The 17,937-nt window shown below is 55.3% G+C and overlaps 9 protein-coding genes across 9 annotated transcripts; 4 read left to right on the top strand and 5 right to left on the bottom strand.

The window, feature by feature from the left end:
- Positions 1-1,506: 1,506 nt before the first annotated feature.
- B0T15DRAFT_522336 (uncharacterized protein) lies at positions 1,507-2,439 on the bottom strand. Its single transcript, XM_062868618.1, has one exon. It carries the CDS (start codon positions 2,258-2,260, stop codon positions 2,015-2,017), a length of 246 nt encoding a protein of 81 aa, XP_062727501.1. The 5' UTR covers positions 2,261-2,439; the 3' UTR covers positions 1,507-2,014.
- A 198-nt stretch (positions 2,440-2,637) lies between these two features.
- B0T15DRAFT_83543 (uncharacterized protein) lies at positions 2,638-3,497 on the top strand. Its single transcript, XM_062871374.1, has one exon. It carries the CDS (start codon positions 2,675-2,677, stop codon positions 3,401-3,403), a length of 729 nt encoding a protein of 242 aa, XP_062727500.1. The 5' UTR covers positions 2,638-2,674; the 3' UTR covers positions 3,404-3,497.
- Positions 3,498-3,735: 238 nt separating this feature from the next.
- Positions 3,736-4,651, bottom strand: B0T15DRAFT_549447 (kinase-like domain-containing protein; the record flags this gene model as incomplete). Its single annotated transcript, XM_062870219.1, has 2 exons — positions 3,736-4,428; positions 4,506-4,651. 2 exons carry the CDS (start codon positions 4,649-4,651, stop codon positions 3,849-3,851), a joined length of 726 nt encoding a protein of 241 aa, XP_062727499.1. The 3' UTR covers positions 3,736-3,848.
- A 448-nt stretch (positions 4,652-5,099) lies between these two features.
- On the bottom strand, positions 5,100-6,183 carry B0T15DRAFT_565211 (uncharacterized protein). Its single transcript, XM_062870663.1, has 3 exons — positions 5,808-6,183; positions 5,459-5,731; positions 5,100-5,393 (listed from the first exon to the last, which is right to left on the bottom strand). Exons 1-3 carry the CDS (start codon positions 6,008-6,010, stop codon positions 5,270-5,272), a joined length of 600 nt encoding a protein of 199 aa, XP_062727498.1. The 5' UTR covers positions 6,011-6,183; the 3' UTR covers positions 5,100-5,269.
- A 684-nt stretch (positions 6,184-6,867) lies between these two features.
- On the top strand, positions 6,868-8,006 carry B0T15DRAFT_83532 (phosphatidylethanolamine-binding protein). Its single transcript, XM_062871373.1, has one exon. The coding sequence runs from the start codon at positions 7,111-7,113 to the stop codon at positions 7,729-7,731; it is 621 nt and encodes a 206-aa protein (XP_062727497.1). The 5' UTR covers positions 6,868-7,110; the 3' UTR covers positions 7,732-8,006.
- Positions 7,959-9,256, top strand: B0T15DRAFT_83518 (uncharacterized protein). Its single transcript, XM_062871372.1, has 2 exons — positions 7,959-8,032; positions 8,129-9,256. The coding sequence occupies exon 2, from the start codon at positions 8,281-8,283 to the stop codon at positions 9,196-9,198; it is 918 nt and encodes a 305-aa protein (XP_062727496.1). The 5' UTR covers positions 7,959-8,032; positions 8,129-8,280; the 3' UTR covers positions 9,199-9,256.
- Positions 9,257-9,313: 57 nt separating this feature from the next.
- Positions 9,314-10,710, bottom strand: B0T15DRAFT_565207 (VIT family-domain-containing protein; the record flags this gene model as incomplete). Its single annotated transcript, XM_062870662.1, has 3 exons — positions 10,395-10,710; positions 9,949-10,262; positions 9,314-9,726 (listed from the first exon to the last, which is right to left on the bottom strand). The coding sequence occupies exons 1-3, from the start codon at positions 10,439-10,441 to the stop codon at positions 9,314-9,316; spliced, it is 774 nt and encodes a 257-aa protein (XP_062727495.1). The 5' UTR covers positions 10,442-10,710.
- A 621-nt stretch (positions 10,711-11,331) lies between these two features.
- B0T15DRAFT_385383 (phosphoesterase) lies at positions 11,332-12,733 on the top strand (the record flags this gene model as incomplete). Its single annotated transcript, XM_062864274.1, has 2 exons — positions 11,332-11,877; positions 11,933-12,733. 2 exons carry the CDS (start codon positions 11,332-11,334, stop codon positions 12,731-12,733), a joined length of 1,347 nt encoding a protein of 448 aa, XP_062727494.1.
- B0T15DRAFT_83503 (uncharacterized protein) lies at positions 12,711-17,747 on the bottom strand. Its single transcript, XM_062871371.1, has 3 exons — positions 17,744-17,747; positions 14,633-17,587; positions 12,711-14,557 (listed from the first exon to the last, which is right to left on the bottom strand). Exons 2-3 carry the CDS (start codon positions 17,366-17,368, stop codon positions 12,833-12,835), a joined length of 4,461 nt encoding a protein of 1,486 aa, XP_062727493.1. The 5' UTR covers positions 17,369-17,587; positions 17,744-17,747; the 3' UTR covers positions 12,711-12,832.
- Between the last annotated feature and the right edge of the window lie 190 nt (positions 17,748-17,937).

Raw genomic sequence — 17,937 nt, 5'->3', positions numbered from 1 at the left:
GTGGTCGCGTAGCACCAACAGGCCGCTGCGCATCTTCCCCTTCAGAGAGCTCCGTCGGATGTCCCTTGTCGCCTGGTGCGTGCCTGTTGGTTTCGGGCATCCGGGCTGCATCAGACCTACTGTAACCGCTGTCAAGGGGATGTTCGTGATCACTCTGCCCTGGGCCGAGAAGGCAAACTGGGTTCAAGGGGGCGACATCTTTACTCTTTGAGCGCTGAAAATTGGAGCGTAATTATAGTTAGTATCGTGTCATTGATAGCATTGAGCCTATACCTGGAGCCTCTTTTTAATTGAAAGTGAGATGGATGTCAGACAACTTGCAGCGATGCGTATATACCTAGTACTTTAAGGACGGAGACCCCGAAAACGACGCCCTTCCGTATAGAGCTCTCCATTGGAGACTTGCCCTCTGGTTATGCTTCGACACGTACGGACTCATAGTCCGACAGCAGTCCCTCCACAGGGGAGCCATCCCGGATAGCGGAAAAGAAGCCACACAAAGGGTGGAGCTTAAGTCACTTAACATAGCACTTTTTATAAAGGGTTATTAGCGTTTCTAGTAGCCTAGGAAGGACCGCCCGATCGAGCAGCTACTTTGTGCTATTTAGGAGATCTTAGTTTTGGTCGGCGCGTATCTATCTAGGCACCGTCCCGTAGCACTAAAGACAAGTCCTTTGAAAGCAGGACACTACTTGTCACCACTGTCACTAAGGAGGTTAGATGCAAGGAGACACCATGCAGCAGCAGGGTGATCAGTGGCGGAGCCACCGATGTCATATAGATACGCAGTCGATGCGCTTCCGAGAGGGAGGAGACTTCGTCCCTAAGGTTCAGTTGTTGAGCAATGCGAACACCTACTGCTATGCATCATTACTGCTACGTGACATCTCTCGACTGCGGTGAACCTCTAAGTCTACTGGTGGTTTTACACTACTAGAAGTCCAAGACCGATTCCTTAGCCCGAGGCCGATAAACAATCCCTGGAACCTTCTGGATCTTTAGAGCCCGTTACCTTTAGTATTACCGGCGTTCCTAGAAAGAGAGAACTATCAGCTCCTCCTCCGGGTACGTAATGCCATGCTAGTAGGTAGTAGTGCCGAGAGGATAGCAGCATCCGGGGAAGATTAGAGTATATAGCATAACGTAATCGGATAGGGCCTTGCATCCGAAGGCGGGCATAATACTATACCGTACATAGATAGTCATAGCTACCTAACCTGGCTTATAGTTCAGGAAGGGCACGTCGGCTTTAGTTAAATGTCTCGCCTAAGTTAGCAAGAAGAAGATAAGTAGATGTGACGCCTATATAGCTATACCGAATGCGAATAGAGATACGTCGTCCTCTTACCAGGCCAGACGGTTTTCTTTCCATCTAGCACGATTCACTTCGTGTTTAGGATACAACGCGATCAGACATATACGCAGGGCGGTCATATACTTTAGTGGTCTAGTATTGAGCGAGGCTTAAAGTTATCATTGCGCAAGTGCAGAACAAGGAAGTTACCAATAAAGATATGGTGTCCAGCGCGCCATAGCTGGCTCGAGTCGTGAAAGAGCTCGTGATGAACAGGACCAAGTCTGGCCGTTTTAAAGGGCTAGGTGATCCGGATGCCATTGTCCGGGTCTTTGCTTTAATGAAGGTGAGAAGAATTCTCACCTCTGCGAGGCACAAGCTAACCGATAGTAGGAGTTTGACACCGTTATTGGCGAAACTCCACCACGAGAGCGAATTCCTGCCGTGAGGTAGAGGATCTATCACTAATGCTTTCCTTAAGAGTGCAAAGTCCTGGTTGGCCCGCTTCGCATATGGAGCCTCAATAAGACAGAAACCCACCGGTAGCCAAAGGCTCCTGCGCGTGCTCATCTTGAACAGGCGTATCAGCATCTTCGTCCACTCATGAGTTAGAAACCAAGCCCGTATTGTACTGGCAACGCTGGCAGATTCTTCGCAATCGCGCCGGTGCCTGCCGGCTGGTGCTGTGTAGGACAACGGCGGATAAATTCATTTCTCGATTTAAGCCTTCCTCCTCTTCCCACCCTCCGGCACTGTGAATGAGGTGCCCGGAGTGCCACCTTGCTGCCAAGCATTGCTCGACTGGATATCTGGTTCGACGGGCTCTGAAGCGGAGCCGGCCTCCGACATCAAGTCCCCCAAATGCTGGGAAAGCCCGGTTGCCTCAGAAAGCGGCGGGACATCGAAGTCCAAATCCGGTGGCAACTGATCGATGGCGGAGCAAATGTTCTTGAAATGCTCTGGCATCCACGTGTCATAGACGTTCTTCGTAAATCGATACGCCGTCCATTTATCCTTTCCGTCAAGCGCGGTGATGGAAGCGCCTTCTGGGCCGCTGTTTGGGCTCGAATGCGGGCCATGGCGATGAGAATGGAAGGGAGGGCGAGGTCTCGGTTCGTTATGTGTCCCGGGAAGAAGGTTTCAAGATGGGTGACGTGTGATCAATGGATGGCTGAGAGTCGTGCAGGAATCGGATCCACTATTTCTGACAAACCATAAGCGCCGTGGTCATTGTGAGTCCCACAATTTTCATCCAATGGACGGGTCCATTGCCTCTGGCTCCCACGATCTAGCCGCTGCCCAGAGCTGAACCTCATGCAACGAGCGTCTAATTTAAGACAAATTTTGACTCAATTGGCACGACCCGCCTGCTCGACTCCCATGCCTGGCTGCAAGTTGGGGGAAGTCGCCTGCAATAAGTTGGTGTGGCTTGACTCCTCGGCGCCCTTCCGAATGCGGTTAGATGGGGGTGTGAGCAGCCCATGCATGGGAGTGCGAGCAGGCGTATCGCATTGGCAAGGTGGCAGAAAAGTCAAGACTGGGGGGGATCGTCCCGGCGCCCGAAGCGCTAGCGTAAGCGCGGCACTACCCGCGCCGCACGAGAATCCACCGCTGGAACTCCAGCAGGATCTAAGGCGAAGATTTCACGGCCCAGCACCATTGCCGCCAAAGTACGACGTCCGTACGCCGCCATACTTGACTGCTGAGCCGGTCATGACGGCGACAAAGATCGACCCCGGCAAACCTACCGTCTTGATCATGGCAACGGATGGGTTGTGGGACAGGCTTTCCGACCAGCAGGCCGTCGAGTTAGTAGGGAAATGGCTCGAGTCGAATGGGTCAGACAAGGGAGGCACGAATCCGGACTCGACTCGTGAACCGTTCGACTTCAGCCAGCTTCGAAATGTGGTGAACCCGGGGTTTGTCGAGGGAAGAACGACCATCCAGGACAACAATGCCGCCGTGCATCTGGTGCGTAACTCCCTGGGTGGAAATCACCACGAGCTGGTAGCGGCCCGGCTAGCGTTTGACGCTCCATTCTCCCGGCGACTCCGGGATGATATCACCGTGCAGGTCGTGTTCTTCGTAAACAACAGAGACGCTGCCTAAGAGGGGAGCGAAGCCGCATGTGGACGTTTTGGTGTCGGATCAAGCTCATTGTACAAACCCTTGCTGACTTCGCAGCTACTTGATTTTTTTTTTCGGATCGAACATGGGGGCAAACAGTCGCCACTCGCAAGGGCAAGTGATTATACAATCCATGGCGATGCAAAGGGACGACAGAGGAGTTCCTGTTCATGTCTGCCCCGGTATGTGCCGTGCGCCTAAGGTCGAGGATCATAATGACTTGTCTCCTTTCGAGGAGCACCGGCCTCAACTGTAGGTTCCGACATGTACAAACAGGAGGTCAGAAAATGGTCCAACTGCGGCTGCACTGTCAACGCAGGCAGTCTGGAAGCCTGTGGCAAACAGGGGATGGAGGATTGTAAGGGCGTTGAGGAGGTGCCGATTGCATTCTGGTCGGGTTGGTGCAAGGACCATAAACCCTAAAGGTTCAGGGCTCTCTAAAGAACCGCTCGAATGCTTTCCAGTCACCAGTCGGCTCGAAGATGCCACCAGCATACACCCAGCTAGGGATAAAAGGCGGGACGGCGCTGCCTGCTCGCCCCGCAAAGCCAAAGTCAATCAATATAATGCGATCGCTGCCGTCCTGCATGATGTTGCTGGGAGTCACATCCCCGTGGCAGAATCCAGCCGAGTGGAGCTGTAGAAGAACGCGTCGAATGTCGTGCTGCCGACAACGTAGCTCGGATGGTTTGAGCTTGGTTAACGCCTTCATCCGGTAGCCGCAGATTCGCCCGCCGTCGACAATGGGCTGTGTGTCGATCTCTGGAACCGGCAGGCCCAGCGACTTCAAATCGCTGAGGATGTTGAACTCGTGTTGGATGAGCTCGAGGGATTGCGTGTCCGGATGGGCGAGCTTGAGAATGGGAAAGGGACTGTCGCCATGCTCCAAGGCTCGGATAGACGCGTAGGAACCGTAGTCCAGAATCGTCGAGTCTCTCCAGATGGCAGCGAGAGCAGGGCTTAGGGCTACTGGGGAGACTTCAACGTGGTCGAGGTTGGGAAAGTGGCTGAGATCAGGGTACTCGCGCGCTCCCTGCCAAGTGACGGAGAAGGGCTTTCGGCCGTAATCGACTATGCAATGCACCTGTAGAGGTCGCCGTCTCCCGCATCTTGAGGAGGAGTGATCGGCCGTGCCTGGTACATGTACCAGTGACAACTTGAATGTAACTTCGAGACGTCAGGCGTTGACGAGCGATCGCTGGCATTCGAGCTTGTCGATAGATCCTCCATACCTACTAAACAGATGGATACTTCAGCTACTTGACTTATGTCTTTGCTGGTTTCCACGAAATTGGTTGGCTTTCTGTTTGATGCAACAGTGACTAATGTATCTGGCGAACGTGGTAGTTGGCGGCCAAATTGAAAGTCCACGTTCCTGGCGTCGAATGAAGATCAGGTGGGCCAGTGGGTCCGTGATAAGATGGGTGTTTGACGCAGATGAGGCAGGGTTAGGGTCATTGGGCACCTGTTACAACCTGCTCCATGAGGATGCCGAGACAGACTTGGGCTTGCCAGATTCGGCACCAATGATGATTAAGGAGATGCGCCTCCGCCGGCCCGCCCAAGACTAGATGACGCATATGAAGATGGGGGACGACTTTGCCGCCGAGCTTGTGCGGTTGGGTAATCGCGCCGTGCTCAAAGCGCGCCAGGACAAAGAGCTGAGGACCAGGTAGTTATCTAGCATGTAACCTAGTATTTAGAATAAATGACCCTTCTCTATCTTGACTAGGTATGCTTCTCCCGAGTTACTGTTTTTCACCAACAGTCCTTTTCGCGCTGAAATTTAGGTACCTTCAGTTGCTGCCGCGTCTGGCTTTTAACCTGACCTTTGACCTCCATCTGAGCTCAAGGTAGCCATGTGTCGGCGAGCACTTTATGGCCGTCAGCTCCCTCAACGGGCACCTTGTTTGGCTCAGACGACAGCACAACCACAAGCAGTCTCACCCACTCATTCGTCCGGTTAGACAGTCTAATAGGGAAGTCAGTACTAAGCATTCGAGCGAATAAAATCCGGGATAGACAGAAAGGCCCTACGCATGCATCATTCCTCGTTGGATAACAACCTCGCCGGCGTGACATACCGTCTCGACGGCCTCTCTATACGTTGGTTTGCCATCCTGGACGGAGTACGCCTCAGACCCGGGTGTCATAAGGCTCAGCTTGCCCGAGATGACCACCAAGTAGTCTGTCGACGTGGTGCGGTGCATGGTACCTTCCGTGTTGGGCGCAACGTCAAGGTAGTACATGTTCAAGCCGCCGGGGAGCACGATGCCCATGCCTGGGACTGTGTCGAGTGGGAGTTCTCCACTATGGAGGAGAATTTGTCAGTATGCACCACCAGCACTTGTACGGTAATCAACCGAGCAATCGGTTGCCAACTTACTGGCCGTCGTTGCTAGTTGGGATCTGCTTATTGGTGGCCACGACCGTGCGCATCAATGTGCCGTCGAGGAGGGGCGCGGTCTTTAGAGTGTCGACCTTGACCTCGACGCCGGGTTCGGCATGCTCGTCCTCTCGGACGTTGGAGGGCAGGGGCAGATTGGACGCTGTTACGCGTCGAGGCGGGACAAGGTTGTAAGAAGACATTGTTAAGGCAACGTAATAAGAGTTTCCGAGTTATAGCGGGGGGCCGGGGTGTAAGGGTTAAGGGTGAATCCGAAAGTGCTAGCTGGATAGCGAAGAGCTCATGTCAACATTGCAGAGATGGGAAGGAAGTATTTACACCAAACGCCATGAGATTCTTATTAATGCGATGTCGCTGCGCCGGAGAAACATAACCATATGAGTAGGAGAGTTGGATGACAAATACCACATTTATTATTCAGCGGAGACAATGATCCCCAATCCTTCCGAAGGTGGGTAACTCCTAGTAAATACCCGGCGACTACTGGACGAGGATAGCGATATAAACTCGAGCAGAACGGCGATTGCACGCTTCCTCACCCAGGTCACATAGGTAAGCAATTCTAAGTTGGAGGTTTTGTCTTGCCCGACATAGTCATTCTTGCCCTGCGCGGAGATAGGCAGTTCTCTCCCCACTTGACCTTTGCTCCACTTGAGCATATGATAATGTCTTTGTAAGCTGAAAGGTGCTTTCTCTGGTTAGAGGGATGACTGTTTCCTGTGATCGAGCTCTCCGAATACCGATAGAGTGACGAACGGAAACTGGGACCTGGCCTTTCGCAAGCTCTGAAGCCGTCTTAGAGTCTCAGTTACAATACGGAAGTCCATGCGAGCTTTTTCACGCTGTTCCCTTCTCACCAGCGCCACCACAATGGCCAAGGCAACTGCAGCACCGAGTGTTCAGTAACTCGGCATTAGCGTGGCGTGCGGTATCAGCCTAGCAACTCACCATTGCATCGATTTCCTTTGCATCGATTTCCTTTATGTCTTAGGACGGTCCCAGTCCAGATTCCATCGCCAACATTCTTCTTGATGCGGGCCCATAGGGAGTATTGGCATCTTCAAGTTTCTGGATAAGATCAATTGGCTCCTTTGGTCGACATCTGGTGCATAACCGCCAAGAACGGAACTTACAAATCCCACCAATTACAAACTCCCCGACACTCTTCGTCGACTGAGGGCAATATAAGCATCCATATTCACCACAGCATTCCCTTGGAGGCCATCCGCTCAACAAGTCCCGATTTCCCGACCGCCCTACTGTCCTCATCAATACCAGTACCATGGCAAACCCGCTTCTCGACTCGCTCAAGCAAGCCAGCCTGCTGCCGTCTAGAGTCCTCAACGGCAACTTCACACCCACGGTTGAGATCAAGGTCGCCTTCCCTAGCGGCAAGCACATCTCCAATGGCACCCTCGTGCGCGTGAGCGAAGTCAAGGAAGCGCCGATTGTCTCTATCACATCTCTTGGGGACTCGACGGCCTTCTCATCACTATCAGGACAAAAGTTCACCTTCATGCTGATTGACCCTGACGCGCCGACTCCCGACGACCCCAAGTTCGCGTATTGGAGGCACTGGGTGGTGGTTAACATCCCATTTCCCTCCGACGCCGCAGAATCCGACTCAAACTCAACGCCGAGATGTGTGACGACGACAGGGAGGACGCTCACGCAGTACCTCGCCCCGGGACCCAAGGACGAGTCGGGACCGCACAGGTACTTGTTCTTGTTGTTTCGGGAGCCAGAACAAGGGTTGCTGTTGGAGAAGGCCGACGTCGGAGGGGAGGAGTTTGTCCAGAGACGGAGCTTTAGAGCGGAGGAGTTCGTGAAGAAGCATGGCTTGGAATTGGTTGGAGTGCAATGGATGAGAGGGGTCGGCGATGGGTGGAAAGGAGAGGAGTGAATCTTAAATTGTGTCAAGTACTAGTACTTCGACAAGCAAGAACCCAAGACTCTATGAAGGGCTATGAGGAAGGAGTATGACTACCTTAGGCGGATAAGGAGAGGTAGAGGAAGGGGAGAGGCGAGGTGTTAAGGGACCAGTTTGAGAGGGAGTGGATTTGTCATAGTGACTTGATTAGGGAGTTGCTTGAGCAGAAGGTATGGGAGAACATGGGGAGGGCGGTGGGGCGGTTATTAGAGTGATATCCGCGGTACTACTAATACACAAGGGTAGCATACTAGCTGCAGCTTAAATGTCGCAGGTAAGCTTACTAATCTCGGGGAGAAGGTGACCTCCAGCTAAAAGCAGCCGCTCAGCCCCACACCTGTATGATCGGTCCTAATGATACTCCTTACAGGCTTCATATGATAACGCTTTCCACGGAGCCTCCGGGAACTACAATCACCTCTGCGATCTTCCTCAACAACTCACCCTTTCCACATTCGTCGGTTCCTTCCTTTAATAGAAATTACTCGGAGGAACTTTCTCGTCTCTCACGAGCAACAGGCCATGGCCGACCAGCTCCGCGCCCTCATCACCCCCGCACTCCTCAACCTCGTCGTCGACACCGTGATCCCCTTCTCACCAACTGAACCTCTCGACTTCGCGATTATTGCTGGCAACCTCCTCGGGGCTGGACCTCCTCTCGCCAGCGATGTCGTCCAAGCAGTCTGGCCTATTTTGGTATCTCTAAGCAAGCTGGGCTTGGGCAACATCCCTGACCTGACCACCTTCCTCCCGCCCAGCTCCGACCCGCAGTTCCCCCGGCAGGCGCTCGGCTTGCAGCTCCTCGTCGACCAGATGCCGCGGCGCCTTTGCAAAGGAATTGATGCGCGCTGGACGAATGCCTACTTCGACGTCATCAGCCTTCGGTACGCCCAGACACTCGACGCTCTGCCCGTAGAGGTGGCCGAGAAACCGGCATCCTGGGGCCGGTGGAAGGCGCTGGGGACCACCCTTGGCTACTGGGTGCTCGTGCGGACCTGGTTTGTTGCACCGTTTGTTCACACCGATCAGGTCGCAATCCAGGAACGGGCGTTGGCTCTCACGGAAGAGACGCGGCGGCAGGTGGAAGAGGTGACGCGGACTACGGATCCGTACCGCGCACAGCGGGAAGCGATCCTATCGGATGTCTACGGCTTTCCGCGCGTGTTTGCTGCAGGACCGCCGAAGGAGGTGGCCACGGTGCAGGACTACACGTATTGGATGTGTATGCTGATGGATGTCCACAAGCCGATTGTGGACAGGTTCGGGCGGTATCCGTATCGGAATGCCTACTTTGGGAGAGATGATACGCCCGAAGAGGAGGAGTGGTTTGAGAGGACAGGAGGCTTTGCTCGGCCCTCGCCGGAGGTGAGGGAGCGGCTGAGGCGGGATATTGATGCCGGAGTCTGGCTTCCGTTGGGTGCTGAGAAGAGTGGAAGATGAACGTTAGGATGCCACGACACAGAGGGGTGACTCCATAGCAGATCACCTACAATAGGCTCTCGTGTAATCACGCATTTGGGAACGTGTGGCCTGTCTCGGGCCTGTCTCTTCTTCATTACGGCGACTGCTCACTATGATCCACTTGGATGCCCTCAAACGCTCTTACACACAATACGGCGGCCAGCGCCGCCACACTCCCCAAAAATACCATTTGCGCACCTTCCCAGGCGCTACGTCGTATGTCGCTCCCGCGCATCCTGCGCGGCTTGCCACTCAACGCAAAATCCTTGCAGAAGCCGAACAGAAACAGCGCCACGGCGCACACCCCAAAACTCCAGGACAGGCCGTCCTTGACGTGCCTTACAAAGAAGTAAGGAAACAACGGAAGCACGCCGCCCAGGAGATATCCAAGTGCGACAGAGAACCCAGCCATGAGCGGTGACGGCAATCGCTCGTCTCTATTTTCCCCTTCCTCGTCCCTTTGGCGGTCGCCTCTCCGCTGCGTCTCCCGCAACCCTTCCACGACAGCTGGACAACCATGTGTATGTTGTAATACCATCTCGCGCAGTTGCGGCGGCAGCTCCAGCGGCTCGAGATAGTTCGCGACGACGACAATGTCACTGTCACTGCCACTACTACTCCACGCAGCCAAGAAGCCGCCCTTCTCCGACTCTGACTCTTCCTGGACGACATCGGCAACCTCAACCTCAACATCAATACCGGAACCAGAACCAGAACCAAAATTTTCACCCTCGGCGCCGGCCTTATCCGCGGCAGCCGCCGCCGCCACCTCGCCCCGCGCAGACAGGTAGCCGCCGATGCCCATGCTGATGCTGCCCGCGCAGATCTCGGCCATGCCAGCGTAGATGACCGTGTCGGTATGGCCGAGCGACGAGAGGCCCGCCGTCAGCGCAAAGGGCACCGTCAGGCCGTCGGCGAAGCCGAGCGTGAAATCGGCGAGGAAGCGGGATAGTGTCGGGCGTTGGAAGAGTTGGGAGCTGACCTCCCCGGTGCCCGGAGGTGATGGTGATGGTGGTTGTGCCGGTGGAGGAACTTGAACTTGACTTGTGTAGCCATCCAGACTGCTATTTCGTGGGTTTGTCGTTGTTGGGTCTGAAGTGTCGCTTGCCGCGTCGGAAGAGTAGAGAGGGAGCGTCTCCGAGTTGACAGGGGAATTTGGGCGGCCGGAGCCCGACGGCTGCAGCCCCAGCGTGTCCAACAGAGGACGCCATACTCGTGACATCTTGAGACATCAGTCTGGAGTGTATGGCGTATGGAACGGGTGTAGCTTTGGCGACCCTTCACGAAATGAGCAGAGGACTAGCTTAAGATATCTTCACCGTAAACCTCGACTAATTGCAGCAAGGCTGTCCAGCATATTACTTATCCTTTGATTTCCTCTCTTTCCCGTCAACTCTCCCCAATAACGACAACTGTTTGTTTGCATGCTCAAGGGATAACCATTCATTGGCTGTCCCAAAGCTTGAGAGGCACGTTCTCGCCGGGAGAACCCATCTGGTGGAGACTGCGGGACAGGCCGCTTACAATCAGGCACGCGTTCACTGGTGAGCCGAATCTCGATTCCGCATCTCGGTGCCAAAACAGGCAGGACGGTCAGGATCCCCGCGTACTGTGGGGTGTTGCGGTGTTGCCGGGAATAACGGCATCGACAGACCTGCCCGTCTTGGCGAAAGCTTGATCGAGCATCCAACAACCATGGCCCCCTTGCACGTCGTAGCGGACCGGAAGCGACCGGCCAATGGGGGAACATGATGCAACCACGGGACAAGGCAGGACACGTGGTGCTTGGGGAGCGAGTGCTGTGTGCGTGTAAGTGTGCCTGCCGACACGGCATCCGACTCCGAGTGGAGTACTGTATCGAAAAAAGAAGCCGGTGATGAAAATGGATGTACGAATATTGTCAATCCAAACACGAGGAAAGCAAAGCACGTAGGTTGAAGCCGCTGGAGACGGCGGGAGAGTGAAGAGGCATGTGCAGGTGGGTGGGGCATGTCTTCAACATCGGGTATAATAGACAAGGCGATGGCCGCTGTTGTCGACACATACACTGTCTCGCAGAGAGGCGAACTTCCAGGCCATCATCACTTTGCGCCTAGCTCTGATCCCGTCAAGATGCACCTCACCACAGTTCAGGGCTTGCTGGCCCTCTTGGCTGTGGCGCAGGCCCTGCCGGCTCATGACAAAAGCAGCATCGACAGCCTAAAGGCTCATATCAAGAACGTGGTGATCCTGGTCATGGAGAACCGGTCGCTTGACAACCTCCTGGGCGGGCAGAAGCAGAAGGGCCTCGACAACCCCATCCACAACGGGCCGTTCCGCAATCCCTACAACGTGTCGAACCTCGGCGAGGGCTCTGTTTGCTCGGCTGCCAACGGCTACGACTCCATCACCAACGACCCGGACCATGCCGTCTACGGCAACAACTTCCAGTTTTACGGCAGCTTCAACCCGGACAACGACGCCATTGCGTCCGGCCGCTTGAAGCCCACCCAGCAGGGCTTTGTTCATGAGCAGCTGCGGCTGTACGGCTCGAAGGTCAACCGCTCCACTCTGGTGCAGCAGGTCATGAACTACTACACCGAGGAGCAGGTGCCGGTTCTTACCGCGCTGGTCAAGAACTTCGTGACCTTCAACCACTGGCACTCGGCTGTCCCCGGCGTGAGTTATGCTCATCCAGCCATTATTGTAATCCGAACACTGACGCGCAATGCAGCCCACCAACCCCAACCGCCTCGCGCTTGTGTCCGGCAGCTCCTATGGCCACGGCACAAACGACGCCACCTTCACGGCCAAAGGGTTCAACCAGACGTCCATCTTCCAGTCGCTCACGGAGAAGGGTCACCAGTGGAGGAACTACTGGGACCCGGCCGGCGGCACGGGACCCGAGGCCTCATGGTTCCAGTGGACGTATGACGCCGGCCTCAGCAGCAACGTGGTCAACCTGTCGCAGTTCTATGTCGATGCCGCCGCCGGCAACTTGACCTCGCTCAGCTTCATCAACCCGTCGTGCTGCGGCGTGGGCACCACGTCGATGCATCCCACCGGCCTGATCTCGGCCGGCGAGGCGCTCATCAAGAACGTCTACGAAGCGCTCCGAGCCAGCCCCCTGTGGGAGGAGACGCTCTTCATCCTGACCTTCGACGAGACCGGCGGCTTCCACGACCACGTCCCTCCCCCGCTCGCTCCCAGGCCCGACAACCTGACGTACACGGCCTCCACACCCTCCGGAGGGAAGTACACGTTCCCGTTCAACCGTCTCGGTGGCCGCATCCCCACCTTGCTCATCTCCCCCTGGGTGAGCAAGGGCCACGTCGAGCAGCAAGCCGCGAATGCCGCCGGGGAGGTCGTGTCGTACTCGGCCACCTCCATTCTGCGCACCCTGGGCTATCTCTTTGACTTTGAGCCCTACAACCCGCGTGTGGAGTGGTCACCGTCCTTTGCGCACCTGATTAATTCCAAGGCTCGCAAGAACACTCCTACGGCGTTGCCTGATGCCAATCCTTTTAGAGCTTGATAGGCGCAGTACTAAGAATAACATAGAATAAATGTTTGGCTCGAGGCATGTTTTGGTCGTCCACATAGTGACAATCGTTCGAGTGTAAGGGAGAAGGTATCAAAGATTGGCCCCCGTTTCATCCCCAGAAGGTTCATCCTCAGATGTTACGAGCCCAGACCATTCCTTGAGCAGTCTTGTCAACCACTCCTGATTCAAGTCGAACTGTAACTCCTCGACCCCTGACCCGTCTCCCTCCCTAATGACGCGCCCGGCCACACCGATGTACTCCTGCGGAATAGGAAACAGCTTGACGAGGTGATGGTCTTGACCACACATGCGGAAAGGCAGCTTTCCCGTCCGTAACATCGTGTGGCAGGGCCCGCAGAAGCACACATCCAAGCATTCGGTGCAGTAGAACAGCTCGTGGTGAACCTCATTGTAGATCCTATCGAGGTTATCATACGTCGTGCACACTCCGTCGCACAGCCAATATGAGCTCCGACGCCCCTTCGAGCGCCACTCGGCCTCGCTCTGGAAGGGAGGAAATCCCTGGAGGGATAAGGCGATAACGGTGCACGCGTTGGTCGCATCGCCGGCCGCGATCAGCAGGTTGCTTAGTCGCGATAGGCCGTGGATCAGGCCGTGAATTGGCGGTGGTGCGGAGCTGTCGGACGCTACTAGTAGCTCCTGCAAAGAGTCGACGATTCTGGGGCCAAGGAGTTGCCGCCACTGCGATGTGTACCGCCCGCCGGCCCGGCGCATCAAGACAGCCTGAAGCATCTCTGTATTGTCTGTGTCGCTTGTGTCGCTATATGGCGTGGAAAGTAGCTCCTTTAGCTTGTCGACGTTGGCGTGGACCTGGGCGATCTGGCCTTGGGAGAGAGCTGTGATCCCGCGAAGGTAGTATAGCTTGGATGCGTGCCTCTGCGCCGGCATAATGGGATAGTAGCTCTTAGCCGCCCAAGTGAGGTCGGGATGGAGACGGGCCCGGAAAGACGGGTCGAGAACGCGTTCGCACAGCTGGAGTGGATCGTCGATGTTGTCCGAACACTCGTACAGTATCTCAATCAGCCACCCAGCCACCCAGGGCTTCCTAGCGAACGTGGTGTCCGCGTTGTCGCCGTCCAAAAAGTGCTGAACCGGTGCCATCAGCAGGTCTAGCGACTTGGTAGCCTGCAGGGCCCGGCCAATCTCCAGTCTCACCTCATTGAATTCAAAGACCTGCTGGATCACTGCGTCTCCATACCCATATGCCGGATGATTGACCCACTGATACACCCACTGCCCGCGATGCATAGCCATGCGGTCTCGGAAGACGTTACGCACGCCTACGAAGTCACCGACTCCGTACAGGGCTTGGATGTAGAGTATCGTGGTGCCGAGATCTGAGAGGAAATTCGGAACGTAGGACAGCATTTTCCGGACCAGGATGACAGCCTTGTTCAGATCTTGACCTCGTTGAGCCACCATGATAGACACTTGGTCCCGTCGTAGGATTCGAACGGCGTCTCTCAGGCTGTCTGGAACAAGTTGCACAGCGCGATCAAACTGCTCACCAGCCTTCCGGTACTCCATCGCCCGCGCGGAAGAGAACCCTAGACCACGGACGGCGCTCCAACACTGGCTGTCCAGCCTGACCGCCTCGGTGAAGTGCTCCACGGCGGCATCTGCCTGGCTCAACTGGTAAAGCAACCAACCGATTGCCGTGTGCCAGTGGCAGGTCTTCTCGATGCTAGGGTGAAAATCAAGAAACGCAGTTATTGTATCTGTATCCGGTGGCTTCAGTGCCACCAGTCGACCAATGTCAATATCGGAGTGCCAGCAGTCCTCGGGGCTTCGTTCCTAGTAGCAGAAAGCACTCTGGCATTAGAACGAGTGTATCTGAAAGGTGGCAGAACGAACCAGGGGAACGCTTACTCCATGCAAGAAACAATGCACAATCCACACGTGGAAGAGCTGGCGCCGCTCGGCCCACAGGTATGCAACGTCGTCGTGCCCCGTCCGCGTGAGCCACATCCTGGCCGCCTGCCTAGCCAACGGCCGGAGGAACTCCACACGCTTGGACAGACATGTCTGGATCCAAGACCACTCGGCTGGTGTATACCACTCCTTCCTCGCCCGAGCCAGGAACCGAGTCTGGATGGCGGTGAGAAAGGATGGGTCGACGAAGAACTGGTGTAGGGCCTTGGCGTAGGAGCAGTAATAAAGCTTGTCGATCAGCCTCAGCAAGTTCCCGTCGTTGAAGAACAGTTTGCACAGCGTGGTAACGAATTCCTGCTCTTGCCGCTGTGGGGCAATATCCAAATCGACTGACAGGAGATGGTCCGCGAAATACGTCGTCGCATACCACAAAGGGCTGCAGCTGTCCACCATTTCTTCCGGGTTTGGAGTGTGAAGAATGAGATTTATGCACTGCAAGGCTATGCCAGCATCGGCGGCGCGGGGGTTGATGTAAACACCGATCCCAGTGGCGCTGTTGCTGACAACGAAGTCGCGGATGCTGGAGTGGGCAAACCGTACGTCGACCGCCCAGAACCGCTCCATCGTCTCTCTGTTGAGCGTTCCCATGTCGCCGACACGCGCTCTGCTTCTATTACGACCGCCGTTGTGCTCGTGACCGTGTGATGCAATGACCCCTAGTGAATCTTGATCCTGACCGTCGATGTTGCTGCTGTCATCGTTGTCACTGTCGAACTCTGCATCGTCTATATCGAATTCTTCGTTGTCGTCTAGCGCCGCGAAGGCGCCTTGATGCCACTTCTCGCTCCCACTTGCGCTCCCAACCTTGAACAGAGTGGCGAAGCGGCCCCGCATGCGTGCCTCGAGAGCATCCGGCGGCCTACCTGTCCGCTCACGAACGATGCCATACAGTTCCGCGAGGTAGAGCGGTCGCTTGGCAAAGCTCATCCAAAGCAGAATCTCCCGGAAGTCGTCAACATCTACGTCCTCGTCTGCCACCAGGAGCCGCGCAAAGATGTGAGAAAGCATGGCGTCGAGACCGGGTGGTGATGCGTCAATGGCGGCGAAGAGGGCTGCACGCGTCTCCTTGTTGGCAAGCCGGTCCATGATCAGCGCCACCTTAAAGAACATGCCGTCGGCCTTGCTTAGAACGCAAGCGCGGATATCACGAGCTAACTGTGCAGCGGCCTTCTTTGTCTGTTGTCGCAGAGTCTGACGGACCACTAAGATCCGCATTGCGTGCTCCTTGACATAAGCGGCGATGTCGCCTTCGTTCTTGTTGCTGATCTCAATAGTTGCTATGCCATGTCCAAACCCAACTGGGAAATGCTCCGACACCTCGGGCCGGGCGAAGAGGGCTACCTGTAAGCGGTAGTATGCGGTTTGGCCGACCGGTGGATGGATCGATGCAAGCAGGGCAAAGATATCCCTTTGTGTCTTCCTCGGAGCCTCGTCAAGACCGTCCAGGATGATCAATGCTGAGCTCTGCGCCTTGCTGGACTGGAAGAAATTGAGAAACAGATGTGCCCAGAGCATGCGCGGCGTAACGACACTCTCGGGCTTGCTAAGAACTTGGATGGCGTGGCTCCGAAAAGCCGAGTCGGATTGGGAGATCTGATACGCCAGGCTTTTCAGCATGTTCGCCAGATGCAGAAGATCTTGGTCGTGCTCCTTGATGTAGAAGTAAGCCACCGAGGTGCTGTGCCGCTCGAAGTCATCTGAGGGGTATGTCGTCTTTGCTTTTGTGATCGAGATGGAAGACAGGTAAGACTTCCCTGTTCCGGGGCCGCCTCTGATGAATAGCGTGCGCAACTTGCGGTCCAGCCAGTCCAGGAACGCTGGTTCGGCAAGGAGCCACTCGCCGGATGACTTCAGCGCCGTCTCGCGGTACTCATGATCAATAGCGAGGCTTTTCCGGTGCGTATCTGTCATCAGATGCTCTTCTATGCGGGCCCTAGCAGCATCTGGTCTAATGTCTTCGAGCGCTGCCCGAACCTGCTGTAGCTCGCCCAACGACTTGGTCGACGATTCGACCAGAGTATCGGTCTTGCTGTCCAGACGTAAGTTGATGGTGTATGCCATGGCCGCGACCAAGCGATGCTCGCAGTCAAGAAGCTTGCCCAGCTCCAGCAGCAGTTCCTTGATCTTCTCATCTCGGCCGAGGAATAAAAGCTGCGTGTACTTCTTCCATCGTCCATCGCGTACCAACTTCTCCGCGCGAGCGGTGATTCGCAAGATGCACACCAGGGTTCCGACAACCAACCCCTGCAATTTAGCTTGGATCTTCCCCACGAGATATAGCTCAAGCCGACTTGTGAATGCAAATATCTTCTCGAATAGATCCTCGACGGAGTCGTATACTGTACTGACTCCTTCCGCACTCTTCACCAGGAAGCTGATGGCGCCGAGAACGACCGATAGAGGTGCAAGAGGGCCGCTTTGCAGAGCGTTCGCCGCCACCTTGGCAACAATCGTGATGAACCCAGTCACTCGTCCCAACACATCTCGCAGTCGTGTATGCTTGGCCCGGAACCCCACAAAGTCTTTGTTGCCCGCCTCTACCCGCGTAAGTAGAGCTTCGGGATCTGTGATGCTGCGGATACTCTCCTTCTCCTTGTCGGTCCGCTTTGTTGTCGCGAAGTATTCCTCCAGTGCTTGCTCCCAGAGTGTCTGAAACGAAGCCATTGTCTCCATGGTGGCAAAGGGAAGGTGTATGTGGTGAGCATCCTTGATAGCGGTCAAAAAAGTGAAAGGGGATGGTAGTTGGAGGGGAGTGTGAGGCCTCCATGCACTGTTTCAGCCGCATGCAGAGTATCGGAGATCAACCGTTACAACAGAACCGTTGCGCGTTGCCGCCTGATGCTCAAAGAGGAGAAAATGCTCAACCTTGATGAGAGACTGCCGGAAGCTCGCCTGCAGTGGCAATGTATATTAGTGCCAGCATCCAGCGCTCAGCGAAGGATGTGAAGAGGGCATGCAGTTCGAGCCTTGTGGTGGACTTGCTCATTACCCGCCTGTTAAGCTGACTGGCCATGAGACGATAACAGATTGTGAACTGCGATTACATACCCACCAGGTGAATGTACTACTTACTACAACCACAGTGGCTGCAGAGTTCAGCTCTCAAGAACGTAGTGACGTAGTCTGCATATAAGGCAGAAACTGCGATGCACTCAGTCTCAACTCTCAAGCCCAGCTGATACTTCGACTCAAATGACCGAGAGAACTGCTAAAAGCTCTGAGCGGCGGCAAGATCTTGGGCA

This window comes from Chaetomium strumarium, assembly GCF_033439665.1.
Source record: "Chaetomium strumarium strain CBS 333.67 chromosome Unknown B0T15scaffold_1, whole genome shotgun sequence".
NCBI classification, from domain to species: Eukaryota; Fungi; Ascomycota; class Sordariomycetes; order Sordariales; family Chaetomiaceae; genus Chaetomium; species Chaetomium strumarium.
The sequence above is the reverse complement of the archived record's forward strand: the minus strand, read 5'-3'. Positions and strand labels throughout refer to the sequence as shown.

What these genes read in the sequence shown, in the direction of transcription:
- B0T15DRAFT_83532 (XM_062871373.1), top strand. Translation starts at nt 7,111, where the DNA reads ATGGCAAACCCGCTTCTCGACTCGCTCAAGCAAGCCAGCCTGCTGCCG.
- B0T15DRAFT_522336 (XM_062868618.1), bottom strand. Translation starts at nt 2,260, where the DNA reads ATGCCAGAGCATTTCAAGAACATTTGCTCCGCCATCGATCAGTTGCCA.
- B0T15DRAFT_565211 (XM_062870663.1), bottom strand. Translation starts at nt 6,010, where the DNA reads ATGTCTTCTTACAACCTTGTCCCGCCTCGACGCGTAACAGCGTCCAAT. An exon ending in CCAACTAGCAACGACGGCCA is followed by an intron (nt 5,732 to 5,807) that starts GTAAGTTGGCAA and finishes TCTCCTCCATAG; the next exon opens with TGGAGAACTCCCACTCGACA. An exon ending in CAACGAGGAATGATGCATGC is followed by an intron (nt 5,394 to 5,458) that starts GTAGGGCCTTTC and finishes CTTCCCTATTAG; the next exon opens with ACTGTCTAACCGGACGAATG.
- B0T15DRAFT_83543 (XM_062871374.1), top strand. Translation starts at nt 2,675, where the DNA reads ATGCCTGGCTGCAAGTTGGGGGAAGTCGCCTGCAATAAGTTGGTGTGG.
- B0T15DRAFT_83518 (XM_062871372.1), top strand. Translation starts at nt 8,281, where the DNA reads ATGGCCGACCAGCTCCGCGCCCTCATCACCCCCGCACTCCTCAACCTC.
- B0T15DRAFT_83503 (XM_062871371.1), bottom strand. Translation starts at nt 17,368, where the DNA reads ATGGAGACAATGGCTTCGTTTCAGACACTCTGGGAGCAAGCACTGGAG. An exon ending in TGCATTGTTTCTTGCATGGA is followed by an intron (nt 14,558 to 14,632) that starts GTAAGCGTTCCC and finishes TTCTGCTACTAG; the next exon opens with GAACGAAGCCCCGAGGACTG.